The sequence below is a fragment of the Misgurnus anguillicaudatus genome, chromosome 20 (genome assembly GCF_027580225.2).
Source record: "Misgurnus anguillicaudatus chromosome 20, ASM2758022v2, whole genome shotgun sequence".
NCBI lineage: Eukaryota > Metazoa > Chordata > Actinopteri > Cypriniformes > Cobitidae > Misgurnus > Misgurnus anguillicaudatus.
In genome coordinates this window covers 37,673,872-37,695,186 of record NC_073356.2, presented here as the reverse complement: position 1 = coordinate 37,695,186, position 21,315 = coordinate 37,673,872, and the positions used below count along the sequence as shown (strand labels likewise).

Sequence of the window (21,315 nt, the reverse complement as noted above, 5' to 3'; positions counted from 1 at the left end):
GTGGTAGATGACATCGGGACGGGGGCGGTGGGTTAGTTAGGACCAGACCGGCTCGTCTTACAGTGAAAAACGCTCTCTTTAATGCGTGCCCACGCACGACGTTCGCTGCAGGAACGTCTGGTCCACTTCCATCACCGGACGCCTGACGTGCTCCTATAGGGGTCTAAGCGAGGGTTATTTTTTAGATCATGAGTGATTTAATTGAGTAGCTATGGTCTTAATTAAGTATGGACGTGAAGTACGATGAGTGGCGTCGGATTCTTCCTTCCACAGCTCACTCAATAACTCAACCGCAGTTCAGAGGAAGCGAGCGAAATAATGGGCGACCCGAGGCCCTCTGAGCGGAACCTGGGACGCTTCGCCAACAGACATTAAAAACACTTCACCGGCTGCAGGGTTCGTGCGCGAGCGGTCGTGTGCGATTTAAAGGCCGTCGGAGGTGCTAGAATGAATTTGAAACGGATGTTCTGAGGTGAGGAGGTGTTCTCCAAAAGCCTGTCAGTGCATTCATTTCCCGCTCTGATTCATAGATCGTATGTCATTCGTAACGCTCAAGGCTCAAACCCTCATCCCCGCGCTTTTGGTCTGCAACATCTTCGGCCCACGCGCGTTTGTGGTCAGGCTGGCATAAAGCCACGCTCCTCCAGACGATATGAGGGGTTTGTTTTTATCCGCAGCTACATCGTGAGCTCTTCTGTTTTGGCTGGTTGACCGTCATCTGGTCAAATCATCTATCACGATTTCTGAACTCCCACATTCTTATTTTTTATTACGGTGCACGCATAGTTATGAGCAAAAACAAGTTTATTGCACCACAGCCCGTGTAGTCTTTGCACTTGTGCATAAATTTATTAATTCATTTTTTTTTATATAATTTTAGATTTGTTCCGAAAACACCTGATGTTTTTCTTTTGCTATATAAACAATATCACAGACGTCTTCTGTGATGTAATAAATAATTGATGTGAAATTTGGAATTGAGTCCCAGACACAAATAATTTGAACTGATTCTTGTAAATGAATCAAATTTGGGCTGATGTGTATATCGCAATATATATACAATAGTGGGAAAAGTAACACTTTTTGGCTTTGGCTCTATCATTCAAAAAATATTTAAGATAGATTAATATTTTTTTTACACAAACAACACAAATGAACACACAAAGTTTGTTTGCAGGACCTACACTGTAAAACCTAAAAGTTAACTCAACTCAAACCATTTAAGTAAACCAGTTGCATTAGTTTTAAAACACATACAGCGTATTGCACATACAGTGCATAATTGCACATGACTCAAGTTCACAGTACTTAAATTTATGTGTTTTAAAACTTAAATGGTCTAATGCAACCGGTTTACTTAAATGGTTTGAGTTAAGTTAACTGTTAGGTTTTACAGTGTATCATTATCGTACAATTACACCGAAAGTGACAGGAGTGCAGTGCATTCAATCAATTTCTGTCTATATTCTACAGGTGAATATTGTTTATATATATATATATATATAAAATAATATAAGGTTGGATTTGGTTACTTACACACCCAACTCAGAAATAAAAAAACACATAAGATGAAGAAATTTACTTCCATGCAAAACACTTTTTGTTCAATATCTTAACCAAAACACATCAAAACTTTTCACAAATTTAAAGGAGATCTTCTGACAGTAAGAGAAAAAGAGCAAAAGCACAGATTGCTCAGCCGTGTATAAATATGTAAAGTAGTCGTGTTACAATTAACCCCGCGTTAGTTTGTGCTCCGGTCACACCTCATTTGCGAAACCTTGTTATTTTGAATACTTACAAATGTTATGTACAGTCAAAGGTGTCTAAACTGAAAACAACTTGCATTGACATATCTTAAAATACATTTGTTTTGCCTTGAAAAGCACACAAGGAATGTTTTTAGTAAGGCATGTTTGTTAAAACTAGCTATATTTCCTAATTAAACTAAGACCTAGTCCTGGCTTAAAACTAATGCTTGTCCGGGATAGGCTTGCCGCGATAGGCGGTGAAACGGTGATAACCGGTGCTTCAGCCTCTCACCGGTTATATCACTTGCCCACCGCGACACCGTCTTTCACCGTCGTTTTGATATTTTCGTGTAATTAAATCATTTAGTTTCGTTAGAGAGAGCAAGCACTTACAACTGAATGTGTCTGTTGTCTGAATTCAGCGGGGCTGAACGCGCGTCACGTCACAGAGCAGCCGCAGGTGTCATATTTCATTTATTTCTGTCAGAGTTTGCAAGGCGAGCTGACTGACCAGATGATGACAGAAGCCGCGTGCTTTGCTCGTTTTTGTATAATATACATATCTTGTTTAATATAAGCGAGATCGTTTTGTTGTTGTGTTTTTCATCAAGAAACTAATAAACCCATCATTCAAGCAGCGCTTTTATGGAGAAGTAGCTTTTATGGAGAAGTAGCCGGTTGCTCTGCTTGGGACTGGCGGGTTCTTTGAGAATTACCTGCGCACATTGACTCAAGCACTTAAGTAAACCAGCTGTTGCACTCACATTGCACGCAAATTCATAGGCGATTTAACGCAGCTTACGCAAGCGATGCATTTAAACAGTTGCGTAATTCAAAAGTGAAAGTAAAATGTGAACGTCTGCATGCGCATTTATAAGCCCCTCCCACTCGGTGATACCGGGATCACCGAGTTTGTGACGCGCTGATTAACCGGTGGGAAAATTACGTCACCGCGGCAACCCTAGTCCGGGAAACCATTCCCTAAAGTTTTACAGCATTATCATATCGCATATCGTTTATCGCAAGTTATTGCATGTCGCATTTTTCTCATGCAGCCCTAAATCAAACCCTTGGTTTTATCGCTGAATTTAAAATCTTTAAACATCCTTCAAACTAGATTTAGTTGACGCAAAAAGGCAAACAATATTAAAACATGCTTTTCAATTATTTCTAAATGTCAGTATATTTGATCAAGTCTTGTTTCTTATAGTCACAGAATATAAACAGGTAAACTGGAACCATAAGGTCTTCGTATTTCTTAAAATATTAACCTCCTAAGACCCAAGCTTTGATTTGACTTTTTTTCAGATTTCTTTCATCTATTTGCAGTTAGTAAGAACCAATAAATATAATAACCAAATATTTTTCTTTGTACATTCAGCAGTGTAATTGTACACGTTTGTGTACAACATGTTCCAGTTACACAGAATTAAGTATTATGGTGCAAACAACAAAACATGATGTCCACGTATGTGGACACACCAGGTCTTGCGAGGTTTTGCTTTCTAAACTGCTCTCGCTTTATTTTTTACATTCACAGTGTGATATTTCAGATATTGCAATATAAATATATATATTTTTAACCATCCAGCAGAAAGGTTTTTCATTTATCCTAATAGTTCACGTCCTGATTTGGCCTAAACTTTAATGACTCAAACGACCCGATGTCATTCCTCCCCAGACCTCCCTTTCTAAAGCTTTCAGCTTGTTTTTAGATCTTCGGTGTATGCGGAAAAATTGTCCGTCCCTCGGGCCGCGCGAGGCATTCAGGAACGCGGGCCTTTGCCGTCTTGATGTGGATTTAACTAGACTTCAGGGAGGAAGTGTTTCTCTGAGCTTTGCAGTCTAAGAGATAGCAGGACATCGAGGAGCCGTAAATCAGCACAGGTTTGCTCACCTGCCCCATCACGGGCTCGTGGGAGACGCGCTCTTCCTCTCCACCCTGTTAGGAGATTTTCTGTCCGTTTGGTCTCATCTTGAGTGATGGGCTGTGCTAAATAACAGACGGTACGGTGAGTCCCAGCGTCCCGTGCCGGATGTGAGGTTCTGGTGACTGCTTTTTAACAACACGCGTGTAAATCATGCAGAGTAAACTAAACTGCATCTTTAAAACATACTGTAGTAAAACGCTGTTGTCTGGAAAACGCTGGATGTTTTAAAAAAAAAAGCAAAAAATAAATGGTAGCGTTTGGGTAGTTATGTGTTGCTTTGATGATGTTTTTTTTATCTTTTGATGATTTTTTTGTGTCAATTATGTAACTTAGTCCATTAGAGTAATGAGAATGGTGCTTAACTCATTCCCCGCCAGCCATTATTTTTTTGAAGTTTTCACAAAATGCCTTCCAAGAAAAATTTTCTTCTAAAAATATATAAACATACAAATATATCAAATGACAGAACAGACCCTCAGCTTTCAAACAATTAATAAACAAACAAACAAAACTGGAAAAAAATAACGTTTCATCATATCTATATTTTTTTTCTCTGCTTATAAACTCTTAAATATGGGTATTTTTCTTTAAAAATATTTTTTTTTTGCAAAAAGCTCAAATAATTGCTTTTGTGAAGGAATTTTGTTAGAGATCAGATTCAGAACGATAAAACATACACAGAGTTTAAAATTAGTAAATAACGTTTTTTCTTCAGTTTTATAAATTGGGTAAGTGCGCATCTAGTGGATAATCACGGTATTACAAGAACCATAAAAACATATTAGGAACACGTTTTTTCATACAAATGTTTTCTCTTAATTGACGAGATAACTCGTCAATGGCGGGGAACGAGTTAAGATTTATAAAAATGTCACAACTTAAAGTTTTAATGAACATAAAAATACATTTCCTTGTCTTGCATTTCATTGTATGAGTTTCTTTATTCTGTTGAGCACAATTGAAGACGTTTTGATAAAAGATGATGAGCACACAGTTGAAGGTAACACATCAACTGTGTGGTTACTATCTTTTTATCAAAATATCTTCTGTGTTTAACAGAGTAAAGAAACTCATACAGGTTTATAAGGAACCCCTAAGGGGACATGGAGAAAAAATTAAATGAAGTTTAGTTTCGCGTGAGCACATTAAACTAAACTTTAGATTTTTTTACTCCAATGTCACCTTAGGGGCTCGGTAGGTTTAAAACAACATGAAGGTGCATAAATAATGACAGAATTTTAAATTTTTGGGTGAACTATCCATTTAAAAAAAAACTTTTACATTTTAAAGATGAAATACGACCTGGGCCTGTTCTGAACAAGCCCATTTATCAACTCAAACAATGTTTCTATTTTGCAACTTGTGCATTAAGTGACAGCTTGTGTTTGTTTTTACAGAGTGACATCAAAGATTCAAAAGATAAGAAGAAGATGAAGAAGAAGAAGAAGACATCAGGAGATAAGGATGCTAAGCAAAGTGTGACATCACAGAGAGATGGAGGTCTCAACGTTTCATCTCAGGTGGATGAATATGAGCAGGACACATCAGATGAAGAGGTAAGCACCTGTTTACACCTGTTCATGTGACACAAGTCAGGACAACCGTCTCCTTTGAGACCACATTGAAAATGTTGTTTTTATTAATCCATGGCAGTACACCTGTAATACTGACAGGTTACATGAGGTGAAAATATTTACAGTTCACAGGTCACTAATCAAATATAAGCAAATTGTGACAGTGACCTTGTGAATTTCTGGTTTGGGAAACTTCTGAAGTGCTGATTTTATTTAAGGAACTTGGCAAATAAAAAAAAATTAAATTTTCCATTCATCTTTGAACTTGAATTGTTATGCTTATGATATCATTTATATCCGTTTAGAAAATCAAGTAAAGCTGAAGTGTTTTCTTTATTGGTTAAATGATCTTTTCTCGTTCTCGGGTGAATGAATGATCTTTTACAGCGATGCAAATTTGTATTAAGATCCTTGTTACACTTGAGCGAGTCCACACGTCATCCGTGTGTCTGGGTGTTTGTGCACCTGCATGTGTTGCGATGTCACTTTGCATGCTTTCATTTGTTTCTGAGGCACATTTGACTTTCAACTCTTTTATTTGGATGCGTAAGATTTACAATTTCGGCCGTCCACCAGGTTACATAGGCAAGTTTGAATTTCCAGATGTCTGCATTTTTGTAGAAGAAATTGTGGGTCAGAAAAAATAAATGTTGAAGTATTGTGATATTTTACATCACAGTCGAATTACTTAGGGTTCCCACGGGTCCTTACTCTCACTTGAAATGTGTCCCCACATTTAATCCTTGAATTTGAGGGTATTGGACCTGGAAAGTCCTTGAAAGGTCCTTGAATTTGATGTTAATTAAGGTACCCTGCATAAATTTCTAATTTGGAATATTTCCAAAATTCCCCCAATTAAGTTCACATGAAAAGTAATAATTATGGTAAATGTAAAGGATTAATATACAGTAGTAAACTAAATTTAAACTTTGCATTTACCTGATCTAAACTTTAATCAGTGAAACTGTTCAGTGCTGTTTGGTAAGATCAATCTGACTCTAAATATAGCCAATGGCTTGTTCAGCATATTTGTATGAACACGATTGCTTCATTGTTCCATAGATGGGAATATGGTTAGTTGTGCAATGTGTCATGTAAAGGGAAAAACATCGCTGGAAACCGCAGTATTTGATACACTTTCCCTTACGTCCGTCAGACGTTACCACAATTCTGTAATGTCTCCGTTGCTTTGTTTCGTTGAGGGGACTTTATGATGCACCTCACACTATGATAACATCTCAAATGTACATGAAGATCCATTAAAGAATTCCTCTTCAGCTCTTTAATTTACACGCTTCATTGAAAATCATTGAACCTTCCCACAATGCGGTCTGGGTGATTTGCCAGGCTGTACAACCTAAACACAGCCATCCAGAGGAGCTCTTGGCCATCTGCTTCCGACCAGGAATGTTTTGCAGAAGTGTTATTGTTCTTGGGTCGATCCACGATCCCAGAGCGACTTTTTTTGCATCATGGCCGACGAGTATTGTCACTTTTTTCAAGCGTTCTTCATCCACGGAGACGACAGCAAGCTCCTCTAGTTTAATGATCTGAATTGAGCTCGTTTATTGTCTTAATAAATGTCCCTGATCATATTGTGGACCATTCATCAGTCCAATAAAGGACAAGTCGTTATCTTGTATTGTGTTATTGAATGTATTATAAACTGGTTGTTTTGATGGCTGTATCTGGGGGACAGTATTTCATAAATGCACATTTTTAGCAGTTTTATGTTTAACGTTGCAGCGTTGAGTTTTGTTGCTTAACAGTTTGACTCTTGGCGTCCTGACGCACAGCTGTCCACTTTGGGTAGCTTCTGTTATAAATACACTACAAGTCAACTTAATGATCATCCTACAGCCAAAAGTGTAGGCTACTCGGTTAATCTCGCATAAATGTAGTTCATTTCAGATTTATAATTATTTCATCTTCCTGGTGTGAATCTCATTGGTTTGCCGATCTTGAAAAAGATCTTGGTCTGATCTCTACACATCGACCAGGTGGTCCCCTTTGCAATAAACGAACGTCCTCCCCATCCCGTCTGGGGACGGCATATTGGGTTGCCTCTCCGTCCCATCGCAGCCCTCGACACAAGTTGTCTACAAATAAAACTCCAGACTTCTAAATCCCCGTGTTTTTCAACCTCACGTCCCCCCTTTGTAATAAAGAGCTGTTTCCTGTTAGCGCAGCGAATGGGGAATATGGGAGAACGCAGCGTCTGTCCGGGACTGAGCCGGCAGGAAGGGGCTTTTCCCCTGCAATGGCTTTTCCATGTGCTCCGTGAGATGAATGAAGACACATTGTGGAATTAAGGGGAAAAGGGGCTCTGGCTCCCGGCCGCAAATTCGGCTTCCTGCCGCCAAGTAGCTACTGCTCGCCGAGACCTTTCTGAGCCCTACACAGTAGCCTTAAAGGAGAGATGTGTGCGTTTAGTGCGTGCGTCCAGGTGAAGTGAATATACAAATAGGTCATTTGTTATTGTTGAAACTTACCTGGTGGCCTGAATTGACCTGATGGACCTGTATTGTCAGCTGGGCTGGTTGTTGAATGTTTAACCATTACATTAACACTTGTTAACATTAGTTAATGAATTAGCTAACAAAGAATGAACAAAATCGTTTTTCTGCATTTATTCAGCAATTACTAATAATAGATTTTTTTACGAAACGTTGTAACTGTTAACATTAGTTAATGCACAATGAACTAACATTGAATGCATCAACTTACATTAACAAAGATGAATAAATGCTGATCAACTTGTTAGCTAATGCATTTACTAATATTAACAAATACAACCTTACTTTAAAGTGTTTGATGAAAAGATTGTTGGATAAACATCTGAAATGGATGAGGGACGTCATGCTCTCGTCTGATGTAATGATTAACAACTTCATTGCTGTGATGTCATGACAAAACAGGAAGTGCTTTTAGATCACATAAAACACGAAAGACATGATTAGGGCTGTCACAATGATTAAATAATCGCCTCATCGCAATTGTTTGACCTCATCGCGATGATTTCAGATCACCGCAATGATTGTACATCTCTCTAAAAAACACAAGGGGGAGCTGCAGCGCCAGTATAAACGAGACAGTATTAGATTACTTTGAAAAATGTGTTGTGTGTATAAATATTTACTGCCAGATAAACCTTGCAAAAGATCTAATTTAAATAATCACAACAATCTGTGAAAATTATTTCATAAACAAAAATGTATGAGAATTAAATGTCAAAGCAATAAACAGGCAAATAACCGTCAGCCAAATTTCATAATTGTGACAGCCCTAGACATGATGTTAAATCATGAAAAATATTGAAGCTTAAAGATAAAAGATTTATGGTGAATAGTTTATGATGTCCAGATATATTAATTATTACATTTAGGTATTTGGCAGACATTTTTATCCAAAGCGACTTATTTTAAAAAGCACCTATTTTATTGATAAAAAACAATGTTATTTTGTGTATTTGGTATAATACGATGTGGTTACGTGGTTTATGGTTAAAAAACACATTATTATCCACATACCGTACATTATTGTAGCTCCATATTGGCCAGCTAATCTGTATGTTGTGATTGGTCTGAATACCTCTGACGTTAGCAGGAAATGTGACGCTCCTTACCATGTTTGAAAGATTCGGTTACAATGCAATGCTAACAGGAGTTAACTTAAAGGCTGCGAGTCCAAGCGGGAGGAATTATGATAATGTCGGTTTTGTCTACATCACCAATCCCAGGAAGTAAACTGTTGCCTACAATCAGTGTGTTTATTGTCCAAGAAAAAGATTTACGTTGGAGACGATAACTCGCATCATCGTTTACTTTGCGGTTTGTAATTTTTGCATATCGTTAACATGAACTTATACATACCAACAGTGGGTTCACACCAGCAGCGTTTGAGCCGCCAAATTTGTGTCTACCGCGTCTAGTTTGCCGCTTGAACATTTTGAGTTTACTCGCTTCATTCGAGCGTGAAAGCCGTGCATGAAATTCTAGTCATCGAGACATTCACGTGGAAATTCACATCATGGGAGGGGCTTCTGCGACTCCGCTCGCTTCTGTAATCATGTCACTACTGGAGCAAACTCCTGATTGATTGATTGACTCCGCCAAAGTTCAAATTTTTCAACTTGCGCGTTCCCTGTTGCAACGCTCAATTCGTGCCATTCGTGCGAGCTAGACGTGCAAATGAGACAGAATCCCGTCTACCGCGCTAAACGCCTCATTCGCGCCGTGAGACCTCCAGACGCATGTCAACGCGTCTTTACATTGACTTAACATTAAAATCACTCGCGCTTGACGCCTCTATGGCGGCTGGTCTGAAAGCAGCATTACACACGAAAGGAAATGTAAAATCGTTAATCGGACAATAGTTGCTATTTTAAATATACATATGGCCTATAATTAATTAAAATCAATGTGATCAGTCAGTCTCTCACAACTCACACTCCTGAAATATAGTTTTTTAAATAAAATCCCAATCGGGTAATATACAAGTTAGATAAAAATTATTTAATTTTGTCATGTTTTAAAACCACATTTTCCATAGAGGGCGCTGTTTCTGATCTGTATCTGGAGGGTGCAGAGCCGAAATGTTATTTCTAGCATGCGGTAAGCCACGGATGAAGGTTCCTCTTTGGAGGTTTCAGTAAATGGTGGTCTTTTGTGCTGTAATGTAAAGCTCTGGTGACAGCTAGCGGATCAAGGTCACGTCTGTTAATTACATCCACAGTCTGATTCCAGTTTCAGGTCCCGTGAACCACAGAGAGCCATCAGGTGTGGAGGAAACTTTACATCCTCTCGTTGAATCAGGGCACCTTCAAAAAAAGTCTTCAGCGGTTGCATGCCAGCCGTTTTATGTCAATTGCTAGTTGTACTCGGGTTTGGATTTGCATACATGTGGTTGAATTTACAAAGCGAAACCTGGGACATGGACTAGCATGTGATGAGTCTAGTTAATGTGATTTCCTCCGGTGCCAAATGAAGTCTGAATAATTACACATTCTGGAGGCTTTGTGGTGTCGAGTTTTCGAGCTGTAAGTTGCTTCAGGTGGCCAGATCTCGTTCAGGAAGGTAATGGCTGGCTTTGTCATTTCCACCCCGAGATTCGAGCGAGATTTCGGCCCACGCCGTCTGAAGAAAAGAGCCCTGTTTGCTTTCCTGTGCAAAGTAAAACAAACACGACCTGGTCAAGGTGTCCAGATTTCTCCCGAGTTAAGACGCGATCCAGCCTTCCCCCTCGGCGCTCCGTGCCACCCACTCCACGGAAATATGATGAAATCTGTCGAAAATGAGAAACGGTGCGCGCTTCTGGAGGTGAAACTTTTATTTGCTTTGCTCGCTAAATTTCGGTAATCCCAAAGTTTAATTTTGTGATTGGGGCATTTCCAAGAGCCGTCTGATGGGTTCCAGATGGATCTCAAATGATTGTGGTCAATCTGATGGCAGTTGAAATAGAAAAAAACTTTTTTTAGGAAAAAACCCTGTTTCCCAATCCCATCTTTACTAGGATTGACAGCATTGTGCGGTATCATTGAATCTATAGTTGTGGAGTGCACAGCGTGATTGTGACCCAGCGTCTCTCAGCTGGAAGGAAAACAACCGTCCTATTATACCACTGCTAGTATTCATCATTTTTCTGTCTTTACAGTTATACTTCCTTCATTGATTGGCATTGAAATGTTGGAAGGAAGAGATTTTCGATTTGAGTCGTTCATCTCCGAGTGCTGTAGACAGAAATGTTCTGCTTGGATGAATTCGTACCATAAGCAATATATACAATATACGTTTGCCGAGCATTGCTTTCCTCCGAACGCCAAGCTCAAAACTGCTAATCGTGGCCTTCAACACTCTTCTCTGGCCTGCGTTTGCTTTTACGGACCTCTGCATTCCAAGCGGACGTATGGGAAGGCGCTGGCTCTCAGTTGCGGGAGCAAAATCGCATCAATTTATGAAAGCGGAACCAGAGGGTCGTGTCCATTCACCCTTGGCGGCCCAGCAGCAGTTGAGCTCTGAACTCTCCACCTTTGACCTGTGCTGTGGTCCAAACGTTTACAACGAAAAGTTGGGCCCGAGTGAAATTAAAGCTCGATATCTCTTGTGAATGAAGATCATGATCGTCTGATTTATTACTTTCTTCCAACCCACCTTGCAAAAATGTTGCCTACAACGAAGCATTTTCAGTTTGGGGACCTCAGAGTTAAAGGGACAGTACATTTTTTTACGTCTATGCATTTGGCAGACGCTTTTATCCAAAGCGACTTACAGTGCATTTCAGCCATTTTTTATCAGTATTGGAATTGAATCCCTGTAACCTAAGCTTGGCTAACACAAGGCTTTATCATTTCAGCTACATTCACAGTTCCCACTAAAATTATTATCCTTTACTTACATTTTTTATCATTTATAGGGGTGTCACATTGATTAAATAATCGTCTCATCGCGATTGTTTGACCTCATCAGATTTTCAGATCACCGCAATGATTGCACATCTCTTTAAAAAACACAAGGGGGAGCTGCAGCGCCTGTATAATCGAGACATTATCAGATTACTTTTAAATATGTGTTATGTGTGTTAATATTTACTGCCAGATAAACCTTGCAAAATATTTATTTTAAATAATCACAACAATGTGTGAAAATTATTTCATGAAATTTATGAAAATTAAATGTCAAAGCAATAAAACAGACAATTAATCGTCAAAGCAATAAAACAGTCAATTAATAGTCACAATCGGCACAATTTATTAGACAATTAACCGTCAGCCAAATTTCATTACCGCGACAGCCCTAATCATTTATCCTAAACTCATAAAATATTCTTTCTTAGACAGAATGTGAGTGACTGACAATCTCGGTCACCATTCACTTACATTATACTGTATATGCAAAAAGATGCATTCACACAGTTTCCACTAAAAATATATTTTTTTCTTATCCTTAAATTTGTTATCATGTATCCTTAACCCATAAAATATTCTCTTATGCAGAATATAAGTGGAGGACAGCCTCAGTCACCATTCACTTTCATTATATATGCAAATCGATGCATTCACATAGTTCCCACTAAAAAAATTATTTTTGTTATACTTTATTTAAATATGTTATAATTTATCCCAAACTCATAAAATATTATTTCTTAGGCAGAATGTGAGTGACTGACAATCTCGGTCACCATTCACTTACATTATATATGCAAAAAAATGCATTCACACAGTCTCCACTAAAAATATTTTTGTGTTATCCTTTACTTAAATTTGTTATTTATCCTTAACTCTTAAAATATTATTTCGTAGGCAGAATATAAGTGATGGACAATCTCGGTCACCATTCACTTACATTACATATGCAAACAGATGCTTTTACATAGTTTCCACAAAAAATACATTTTTGGTTGTCCTTTATTTAAATGTGTCATCATTTATCCTAAACGGATAAAACTTTCTTTTTTAGGCAGAATGTGAGTGACTGACAATCTCGGTCACCATTCACTTATATTACATATGCAAACAGATGCATTTACAAAGTTTCCACAAAAAAACTACATTTTTGTTAATCTTCACTTAAATGTGTTATTAATCCTAAACTCAGAAAATATTCTTGATTAGGCAGAATCTGAGTGAGTGAAAATCTCGGTCACCATTCACTTACATTACATATGCAAGCAGATGCATTCACAAAGTTTCCACAAAAAAAATACATTTTGGTTATTCTATCATTTACCCTAAACTCATAAAATATTCTTTCTTAGCCAGAATGTGAGTGACTGACAACCTCGCCAATGAAACAATGACAAGAAATTAATTCATGTCATTTTTACCATACACTGTGTTTCTGGCCATCATGGTCTTATTCCTCTTCTTTCGTCTTATTAAAAGCACCGCCCGTGACTCTTGTTCATATACGTTACGTGCTTTTTGCCTTTTCCCTCGGCAAGCCATTAGGTTGAATGTTTCAGGGAAGAAAATGATTAATATGTTTTGTGCTTCGGCAGACGCAGGCTTGATTTTACGGAACGTCTGCGCTATTAAAAAACAAAGAGTGGTTTTGTTCTCCTGGATCGAAGCGTTCTTCAGATTTATCAAATTAGACTAAAGTGAATGTGGGTGGTGTCCTGTTACCCCTGCAGAAAGGTAAAGAGGGATTTAAGGGCTGTATCCCACCGGGAGCCATTGGTCCCGTACAGACCTCACACCCACGCTATGCCTTCCAGATCACAGTCATGCCGGTAATTTCTCCACCTGGAAAGTAGTCAAGTTAACGTCTAACCTGTTCAAAACCAACCATTGAGTGAATGCGTCCTTATTTGAATTTTTGAGAGGGGAGAAACTATTGAAAAGATCTTAATTCTGCCTGTATTGATGTAGCATATCTGGGGCACTATTGCTTCCAAAGTAGAAAAAAATTATACTATAGAAGTGAATGGTGCCCCAGATCTGTTTTTCAAAATATTTTAAGTTGAACAAAGAAATGTAACAACTTTTGGTGCACTTTCCCTTGATCGCAAATGCTTAACTACTACTGTCATGGTTAAGCAATGGTTTCCTGTTAGTAAGATGGTTAAACTGTCAACTAGCTGCTTGTATAAAATATTTCAGATAGATGTTTGATTATAAACTTAAAGGCTGAGGTTTGTTACTAATACAGTAACGTAAGACAGCGTTCACGTCTGTATTGCACGTATGTCTAGATTATGTTTCTGGCCTTGGTGTTTTGTGTTACAGCCAAAAATGTTATCGATCAGCAAACGCGCCGCACCGGTCTGGGCGACGGTCCAGAGAAGTCTTCATGAATTGAGAAGGTTTGTTCGTCTGTATAGAATGAAGTGATTTCCAAACCGTTCCTGTCTTCAGACACAAAGGTCTTCTTTCAGCTCGGCTGAAATCAATCGGCTGATAAAATTGACAGATTGCTGGTAAATTATGTGGAATCTTGGCCTGACACGCCGCTGTCAGCGGGAAATTTCTTTTTAATAGTCTATTTAAGGAGAAGCTGGGATGTGTTTTTCTAAGTCAGGGGGGAATGTTGATCCAGCGGGCTGGGGCTGGGAGGTCGGAGGGCGGAGGCCGTCGGGTAAATCGCGTGCCGGTTGTACAGAGCCAACGGGACCCCAGGCTGCAGACTCTTGCAGGTGTGTGGAGGTGGGAGGGTGGGCGTTGTTGGAAAGCCGGGAGAAGGGGAAGTTTTTTTTTTTTGAGAGCAGCCAAAGTAGCCACCTGTCGTTCCAGAGTTTTTAGGACTTCCTTTTTATCCGGTCTTCAGCACAGCTCCCAGTTGGGCCAGAATGCATCCTGCCAGAAGGCTCTGATTGAAACCAACTGCCAGCGGGGGCCTGGGGTGGAGGGGGGGCCCCTGATGACAGGAATGGAGATGTGGAGTCATTGGAAGATGTTTCGAACGTTTACCTTCAAAATTGGAGTGGGATAACACCACAAAATTAGCTAGACGCTAGCATGCAACACAACTGTGCAAAAGTAAAACTAACAAAAAGTTTTAAGATTATAATTTATATCTTTTGCTTTAGTTTGCGTGTTAGAAATGGCAATATAGATTTCTACACATAAACTGTAACAAGTGAGATTTTTGTTTATGATCAAGGCGTTCAATATGATCACACAGAAACCTCAGATTAGAGACAGAACAGAAATCTTCAGCACTTTAAAAAGTTTTATTGCACTTTGTGCTAAAATTGCTTTTTCACTGTTTGAGGGGTTTGGGGTCCACAAGGGCAGGGGTTTTCAAACTTTTTGATAGCAGGGACTCACCCACATATGATGAACCTTTAGCAAGGGACCCCTTTTTTAAAAATGTATATCAATATCTTTTTTTTATAAAGAAACATTTAAACTGTTTTAGATAAATAGTTAGAGTGATAAGGTAGCAAATTGTTTACAAACTTAAATAATTGGCTACACGTTGACTTTTCTCCATTTTTGCTTTGTCCTTTTTCTCTTAAAAGTTTCTGGGGACCCCTTGTAACGTTCTGGGGGTCTCTGGACCCCAGTCTGAAACCCCCTGCACTAGGAAACCTTAACAAACTTCCAAGGGCTTCGGACTTCAGAATAATGTAAAAAAATAAGACACAACAAGCATTAAAATAAGCTAAAACAACTCAAATCATCATTTTTGTTTTCTTATTTACATCGGTCGAGAAGCTAAACCAAGCTCTATATATGATTCAGTATAAATTGTGAAGGGGGTTCAAGTATTGTTGGGGACAATAGGAGGGCCTTCAAGTAAAAAATGTTGAGAACCCTGCTTAAAAACTGTTTGTTAGATACATTTGCTATCTTGGAGATGTTGCAGATTTCTTACAGATTTTGATTATTTCAGCTTTTTTGTCTTCTCATGTAATCGGACCGATCTGATCTGTTTGGGGATTATCAACTTTTGTAGGACTCCTTGATTATACAAAATCTCACTTAAAGGTGCAGTGTGTAATTTTTAAAAGGATCTTTTGACAGAAATGCAAAATAATATACAAAACTATATTATCAGTGGTGTATAAAGACCTTTCATAATGAACCGTTATGTGTTTATTACCTTAAAACGAGACTTTTTTATCTACACACACAGAGGGTCCCCTAACGTGGATGTCGCCATTTTGTGCCGCCATTTTTCTACAGAAGACCTTAACGGACAAATTTTTTTTACTAAGTTGTCTCCGACGATGAAATGTTTGTCCGGTGGTGGCTACCGTAGCTTCTTTATGTATTTTAAAAGTGAGGGGTGAGCAGTGGACTAAGCCGTGGTTTCAATTCGCAACCTTACCACTAGATGGCGCTAAAATTTACACACTGCACCTTTAAGCTGATTTTTTTTCTTTTTTTAAGAAAATATCAATATTTCTTATCAACACTCATAAGAAAAATAATGTGATGCATTCTGTGAAAACCTGTCGGATGTCGCGTTGGAACATTTTCAGAAAAAAAATGTTTTTGTCAAATTTGGGTTTTTATTAAATTACTATTCTATAACATCTTGTCTATCATCTCTGGAAAATATCTAGGCAAAATTCATGTTTAGTGTAAGCGATTTATTATGCTGAAAAGACTGCGTCGTTAATAAAATAGTATCCGATTCTCGACTTAATTTTTATAATCGATTCTCAATTTAACTCAATGAATATAGATTATATAGAATATTATATTATAATATATAAGAATATAGACTGAATGAATGAATGACAGACTTGCCTCTCGCTCCTTGGTAACTTCGCGCAAGGCAAAAAAAAGGGTGACATCTAGTGGAGAAGATTAATTAGATTAACGTTAATCTTATATTCAATTTTTGCGGAAATAAAATTGGGGAAAAATCGATTCGTGGCCTGTGAGAATAGATGTTGAATCAACCACGGGGGGAAAAAACAATTTATCGAAAAATCTTTTTTTTCCCCAGCCCTACTATTAAAATAAACCACATAACACGTTGATTGGAGATGTATTAATGCACATAGTCCTGTGTAGATTATGGCACGCGAAGTTACAAAAATGTAATTTCGCGGAGCACATGAGAACGAGTTTAAACAATTAGCTGCTAAACATGATCGCATAAATCTAATCAATCCTGGTGACGTCAGTCCCTTAAACGATGTTATAATGGACTATTTCACATCCAGAGAAACAGGATCCAATGATAGAGACTTTACTGAAGAGGAGGAGTCCTGATGAAGGTACCCTAGTCATGCTGTTATTGGTGTTTGCTATTCTAAATGTTAAATAGTTGTGCCATCTAAACATACAAGGGATGAATAAAAGTTCAGAGACTATGCCCATGATAATTAAAGTAAAACTTTACTAAAAGTAACAGTAAAATATAATGAAAGTGAATAGATGCGGTTCAGATAATATATAAATAATGTTTAAATGTTTTTAAGTGCTGTGTGTTCCTTAGGGTCAAAGTGACCATTTTGTATCTTTAATAAGATGTGTAGTGACTATAATAAGTCTTTTACCACAGTAACATGACTTTTTACTTTGTAATAATTGTCTCTCTTTAAATCAGATTTTTTCAAAATTCAGTTCCTGAAAATCACAGCGATGAGCCAAAACTTTGTTTTTGACAAGCTATGAAAGAAACAAAAAAAAATGATTTAGAAAGGGCTTGAATCCAGCTTTCATATGGTATAAAAACGTAAAATTTGTTAAAAAAAATCACCATGAGATGGTTTTTCCCATTTTCCACAATTTTGTTTTACACATTTTTTGTAAAGCATCTGATGTGCCTTTTGCCAAGTACTGCAGTCTCTATTTACACTAAACTTTTTTGTGTCAATACTTTTGAAATAGTTTGAATAGAATACAGTAAAAAGTTTGATTTCTACAACCTGCTTAAATTAGTTTTTCATCTGGGATTGTCTTTTTAACCAAAGATATATGCAGTGCCAAAACAAGCGAATTTTAAACAAACTTCATGTTGGATCTTAAAATCCTGCCTGTGTATGCAGCTCGCTAGGTTTAGGAACATCGCTTGTGCCTCCCCACCATCCGAGACATTTTTTCCACATTGTGTTATTCGTGTTTGCATGTTTTTCGAAAACGACAGTGGAAAAATAACTCGAGGATAAAGAAATGTGGCACGTTACCACCTCAGATCGCTTGCCGTCCATCAACCCACTCCTGAGTCATTTCTCAAATCTAAATCCAAAATATGCTCGGTCGGTGGCGGAAAGAGGACACGGCCGGACATTGAGATGTTTCAGTGAACGATAGATAGGAAAAGTCAAGTTCACTTCTGTTATACGACCATAAGAGGCATGGTAGAGAAAAGCTTCAGGGTCTCATTAGACATTTAATTTTTAATAAATAATGACTTTCTCTGAATGATGTACCGGATGCTTTGAGGACAGGTGGGAAACCCATTTGAAACCTGCTTTGCCAGAACGCAAACTTTCCACAAGCATCCTCCAAGGTTAAAGCCTGTGTGCAAAGATTATTTATCAGGCTGGCGCGGTGCACGGCCCGATCTGTAACGCGCTGCTCATCCGCCCGCCATCTTTTTCCTCGCCGCAAGTAATGAGCACTTGACCTTTCATCGACCTCTTTTGCAGAATTGCGGTTTTGCTGTTCTAGAAATAATGACGGGATTTATTTTTATGGGCTTTGCTTCCTTCAGCTGTAGAAGAGGTTGGAAATAAAAAGTGGGTGGTTGGCTGAGCTGCGGGTCTGTCAGGTGAGCGAATCGCCTCTGGATTCTGTCTTCTGTCTTCCTGATTTGGTACCAGCTACCAGCGACAGCATGGCACAAGGTGAAGGGTGGACGGGAGAGGATCCCTGGTGAAGGGTGGACGGGAGAGGATCCCTGATGTTGAGCAGGACCGAATCGGTCGGACGCTGGCCTGCGCAGCTGTCATCTGTTAGTCATCCTCCAGACGGTCTCGGGAGACCCGGGGGAGGCAAGATTATTACCCCCACATCCAGTCTTTTGTGGAAAGAACTCTCCTGTCTGTTCTACTCGTTGGCCTCTGCTGTTTTTAAATTGTTTAGGCCGGTAATGAGGGGAAAATTTTTTTTTTTTAGGTTTGGTTCATGGTTGCGTCCAATTTGTGACTTGACGTTAGAGAAGGTCTGTATGTATTGTGTATCCTACCAGACAAAAGTTTTGACAAACTTCACTTCGGATTGATCCTACAAATCTTTTAGCCAGTATATTTATACCTATGTGTGATTTTGAAGTGTTTGTTCACTTAAAGTACTTTAAAATTTAAAACAAAAATATGAGTTGATGAAGAGAGTGATTCTGGGCTGTAATCCAGGGAAAAGGTGGCTATTGTGATGGTTATTTACATTTTTGCAGATATGGGGCACCATTCACTTCCATAATAGAATTTGTTACTACTATTTAAGTCAGTGGTGCCCCAGATCTGAACAGTTTTCAAAATATCTTCATTTGTGTTTAGGAGAACAAAGAAATGTATACAGGTTTAACACAACTTGAGGGTAGATCTGCATAACGATTAATCGTGACTAATCATTTGCTAAATTATATAAAACTGTATATACACTTAAATAAATATATTCATGCATGTCTGTGTATTTATATATACATAATTATTACATACATATATGATGTACACAACATTTTTTATTTTGTAAACGATTAGTTACGATTAATCGTTATGCAGGCCTACTTGGGGCTGGGCGATTAATCGAAATCAAACCGCAATTGGGATGTGAAATGTTGCGATTGGCAAATCGCGAGAGGTTGCGATATGAGAAATATGCAGCGAAGTTTTAAGACCGTCTGTCCAACTTGATGCACTCACGCAGTATGTGTCTCTCAATGCTTGTTAAATATTCACGCCTGACTCTTCATCGCAAGACTTCACGTGCGCATCACCAAAATGGACAATGCGTTTAAACTTGACGCACTTAAATAAAAATGACATGACATTGAACGCATTTCCTACTCATTTTAAAAATCCCAAATGTATTTAAAGAGCACCTATTTTATTGCTAAAACAATGTTATTTCGTGTATTTGGTATAATTTAACGTGTTCACGTGGTTTATGGTTAAGAAACACATTATTTTCTACATACCGTGCATTTTTGTAGCTCCAGATTTCACTCTCTTCCTGTAACGCACAGATTTGAAAAGTGTCTCTGATTGCCCTGAATACCTCTGACGTCAGCAGGACATGTGACGCTCCTTACCATGTTTGAAAGATTTGCTCACAATGCAATGCTAACATAGACGAAACGTTGTGCTTTAAAAGTGTATATTTGTTATTTTTATTGTCAAAAATGACAATCGTTTTGCCAGATAAGACCCTTATGCCTCGTTTGGGATTGTTTATAGTCCTTTGAAACTCCGTTGAAAAAAACTGTTAAGTGTTGAGTTAAGTGTTAATTGTTGGTGTCTATTAAAGTCCATTAAAATGAGAAAAATTCTGCAATGTTTTCTTCAAAAAACATAAATTCTTCTTGACTGAACAAAGAAAGACATCAACATTTTGGATGACATGGTGGTGAGTAAATTATCTGGATTTTTCTTTTAAGAAAATGGAATATTCCTTTAACTTACAGGCTGTGAGTCAAAGCGGGAGGAATTATGATAGTGTCGGTCTTGTCCACGTCAACAGGCCCAGGAAGTAAACTGTTGCCTACAATTTGCGTGTTTTTTTGTAGTCCAAGAAAAGAGATTAACGTTGGAGACGATTACTCGCATCATCGTTTACTTTGGTGTTTGTACCTTTTGCATATCGTTAACATGTAAAAATACACACTTACACACCAAAGGAAGTGTAAAAACGTGAATCGGACCAAAGGTGCTCTTTAATATTTTGATAAATATGAAGTTGAGTATTCCAGTTTTTCATTTACAAAAACAAACATGCATCCAAATCTTTTCTGTAAAACTCAGTCACCCATTTATATATTTGAACTTTTTGTTAAAGCTGCAGCTATAATGAACCCTTCATTTTGAATTGCACATTGCATCCGCTACAAAATGTAACTGCAAATCGAATTGCAACCGCAATTTCTGGCAGAAAAATCGCAATTTAATATTTTTCCTTAATCTCACAGCCCTTCAGGCCTATTCAGGATGATGAAATGATGACAGAACTTTCATTTTTGGTGAACTTTATCTTTCAAGACAAAAGTTACAAATTTCATTTTTAAAATGAGAAAGTATATTTTTAATGAGTGATTATTGCTAATTATTGCCAAATGTAAGAGCCTTCATTTCTGTAGTGTCTTGACCTAAGGTCCATGTGAGAGTTTGAGCAGGTAACCGAGTTCACGTGTGTCAATACTGAGCTGTACGGTGTGAGCTGATGAGATATGAGGGGTTGACAGAATGACAGAGAGCGGGTGAACAGAGGGGTAACACTCAGCGGGATATCAACCCGTCTGTGTGCGCACGAGAGAGAGAGAGATGTTTAAAAGAGGTCACTCACTGCTCTTCGTTCATGAATTTGTGCAGACGCAGAACATGATGGTGCATTGGGTCTGAAAATGTTTAGGGTGAGCTTTCATAAATCAGCTTTCTATTGATGTTTGTAAGGAAAAGACAATATTTGCCCAGTTTACAAATCTAAATATTAAGAAAATGCAG

At 38.3% G+C, this 21,315-nt stretch overlaps 1 protein-coding gene across 1 annotated transcript in view; it reads left to right on the top strand.

The window, feature by feature from the left end:
- bop1 (BOP1 ribosomal biogenesis factor) overlaps positions 1-21,315 on the top strand; it is a 77,483-nt gene that overhangs the window by 5,862 nt on the left and 50,306 nt on the right. The window contains exon 3 of the mRNA XM_055218970.2: positions 5,080-5,238. Within this exon, the coding sequence (XP_055074945.2) occupies positions 5,080-5,238 (159 nt within the window). The remainder of the gene's footprint in view (positions 1-5,079; positions 5,239-21,315) is intronic.